General features: G+C 39.1%; 1 protein-coding gene across 2 annotated transcripts in view; it reads right to left on the bottom strand.

Moving 5' to 3' along the window:
* Positions 1 to 2,558, bottom strand: part of TADA2A (transcriptional adaptor 2A) — a 70,097-nt gene that overhangs the window by 30,728 nt on the left and 36,811 nt on the right. For both annotated transcript variants that reach the window (XM_003795616.3, XM_023516627.1), the window contains one exon: positions 1,329 to 1,401. In XM_003795616.3, the coding sequence (XP_003795664.1) occupies positions 1,329 to 1,401 (73 nt within the window). The remainder of the gene's footprint in view (positions 1 to 1,328; positions 1,402 to 2,558) is intronic.

Raw genomic sequence — 2,558 nt, 5'->3', positions numbered from 1 at the left:
CCACAACGTCCAGCTATTTTTTGGTTGCAGCCGTCATTGTTGTTTGGCGGGTCCGGGCTGGGGATTCGAACCCGCCACCTTAGGTGTACGTGGCTGGCACCTTAGCCGGTTGAGCTATAGGCGCCGAGCCTTGAGACAGAGTCTTAAGCTGTCATCCTGGGTAGAGTGCTGTAGTGTCACAGCTCATAGCAACCTCAAACTCTTGGGCTTAAGCTATTCTCTTGCCTCAGTGTCCCAAGTAGCTGGGACTACAGGTGCCCGCCACAACAGCCAGCTATTTTTTTGTTGTTGCAGTTGTCACTGTTGTTTAGCAGGCCTGGGCTGGGTTTGAAACCACCAGCCTTGGTGTCTGTGGCCGCTGCCCTAGCCATTTACTTTTAATAGCCCTGTGGAATTCACCACTTTAGTTATAATAAAAGAGGCTCGGCACCCGTAGCACAGTGGTTACGGTGCTGGCCACATGCATCAAGGGTGGAGGGTTCAAACCCAGCCCTGTGGAATTCACCACTTAAGTTATAATAAAAGAGGCTTGGCACCCGTAGCACAGTGGTTATGGCGTTGGCCACATGCATCAAGAGTGGTGGGTTCAAACCCAGCTTGGGCCAGCTAAACAACAATGACAACTGCAACAAAAAAATAGCCAGGCATTGTGGCAGGCACCTATAGTCTCAGCTACTTGGGAGGCTGAGGCAAGAGAATTGCTTAAGCCCAAGAGTTTGAGATTGCTGTGAGCTGTGACGCTACAGCACTCTACAGAGGGTGACATAGTGAGACTCTGTCACCAAAAAAAAAAAATTTATAATAAAAGAATTGACATAAACTCTTACAGAGCTAATCAAAGATTATAATTCAAAAGTACTAAAAATTCAACAGGTCTAAGAAAATAAGAAATGCCCAATTTTTTCCTAAAAAACATGAAAGAATTTTCATTCTTTTTCCCTGCAATGGGAAATTTTGGGTAACAAATCATAGTGAATGTTGCCACTGAAGTCTCAAGTCTTCACACTGATTCCCTTTATGCTAAGAAGGCAAGTGACAGCCATTTAGCCAATTAATTACCTTGGTGTAGGTTTACCCCAGTCAAAAGAAAGGTCACACAAGTCCAAGGGATGAGATATTTCCAACTATTATTGCATGACTGATATCTTGTCATTATCACAAATCTTACTCAGTGTAGTGAAGATCCAACAATAGGGTAAGTGTAGCAACATAACCAATAGATTTTTGAATTCTATGAGGGTAGGGAACACATTTTATTCATCTAGCACCCCAAACAGTGTCATTAAATAGTTTGCACTCAATAAACAGTTAATAAAATAAAATGTTACCATGTAAAATGTCCGAGTCATCTTCAACAAAATCAATGTCTCTTAAGTCCCATTCTGCATAATTGTCAAATTCCTATGTGGGGAGAAAAAGTCCCCACCCCAAACACATTTGCTTTAATTAATTACAAGAGTGATGATTTAGAAAAAAATAAAAACAACAGGAGCAAATTACTTATTAAAAAAATACTAAGTAGGATAAAAGGCCAGGATATTGCCACAAGTAATAGAAAGTCATAGGAAAAATCTGAGAGGCTTTCAAGCAGTAATGATAATAGAAGGTGAGTTATGAATTCAAGAATGAAGCTAAACATATTACTCTAAAAATTAAAAATAATCTGTTCATTCCGAAGAAAATCTAAGTTTGATTAGACCTTTAAGTATTTAGATAAGAAAACTGTCTAATAGGCTCAGCACCTATAGCTCAGTGCTTGGGCGCCAGCTACATATTCTGGAACTGGCAGTTCAAATCCAGCCTGGGCCTGCCAAACAACAATGACAACTATAATCAAAAAGTAGCCGGATGTTATGGCTGGTACCTGTAGTCCCAGCTACTTGGGAGGCTAAAACAAGAGAATTGCTTAAGCCCAAGAGCTGGAGGTTGCTGTGAGCTGTGACATCACAGCACTCTACCCTGGGTGACATAGTGAGACTCTGTCTAAAAAAAAAACAAAAACAAAAAACCTGTCTACTAATTTATCTACCTTTTATTACCTTTTGAGGTTCTATTTATTCAACAATATTGCGTGAAGAATTCAAAGGGTAGATTTGTTCATATTCTATTCAATGAAAATAATTCATAGGGGTAGTGTCTATAGAGCAGCTCTACAATATCACCTACTATGAATAAAATGCTGATGTAGGTGTCGCTAACAACATTGCTTGTAATTTGTTAAACTTTCAAATTACCTCCAGAATCACTGTAGTTGTGGAATGGATGATAAATCAAGAGACTTGTGACTACATTCACATGACCTTTAATTCCATGGCTGAATGAAGAACATACAGTTTTTATATATAGTCATCATTCTTCACATCCTTGTGGATATAGTACAGGAGTCAGCAAACTATTATCCAGCCCATTGCCTGTTTTTGTACATAAAGTTTTACTGGAACACAGGCATACTCATTTATTTATGTATTATCTATGCTGCTTTTGTGCAATAATAGCAATTTTAGTTACAACAGAAACTTTATCACCTACAAAACTTTTTTTTTTTTTTTTTTGAGACA

This window comes from Otolemur garnettii, unplaced genomic scaffold (genome assembly GCF_000181295.1).
Source record: "Otolemur garnettii isolate 467f Iridium unplaced genomic scaffold, OtoGar3 scaffold00094, whole genome shotgun sequence".
Lineage (NCBI taxonomy): Eukaryota > Metazoa > Chordata > Mammalia > Primates > Galagidae > Otolemur > Otolemur garnettii.
Note: the sequence above shows the minus strand (reverse complement) of the source record. Positions and strands in the feature narration are given on the sequence as shown.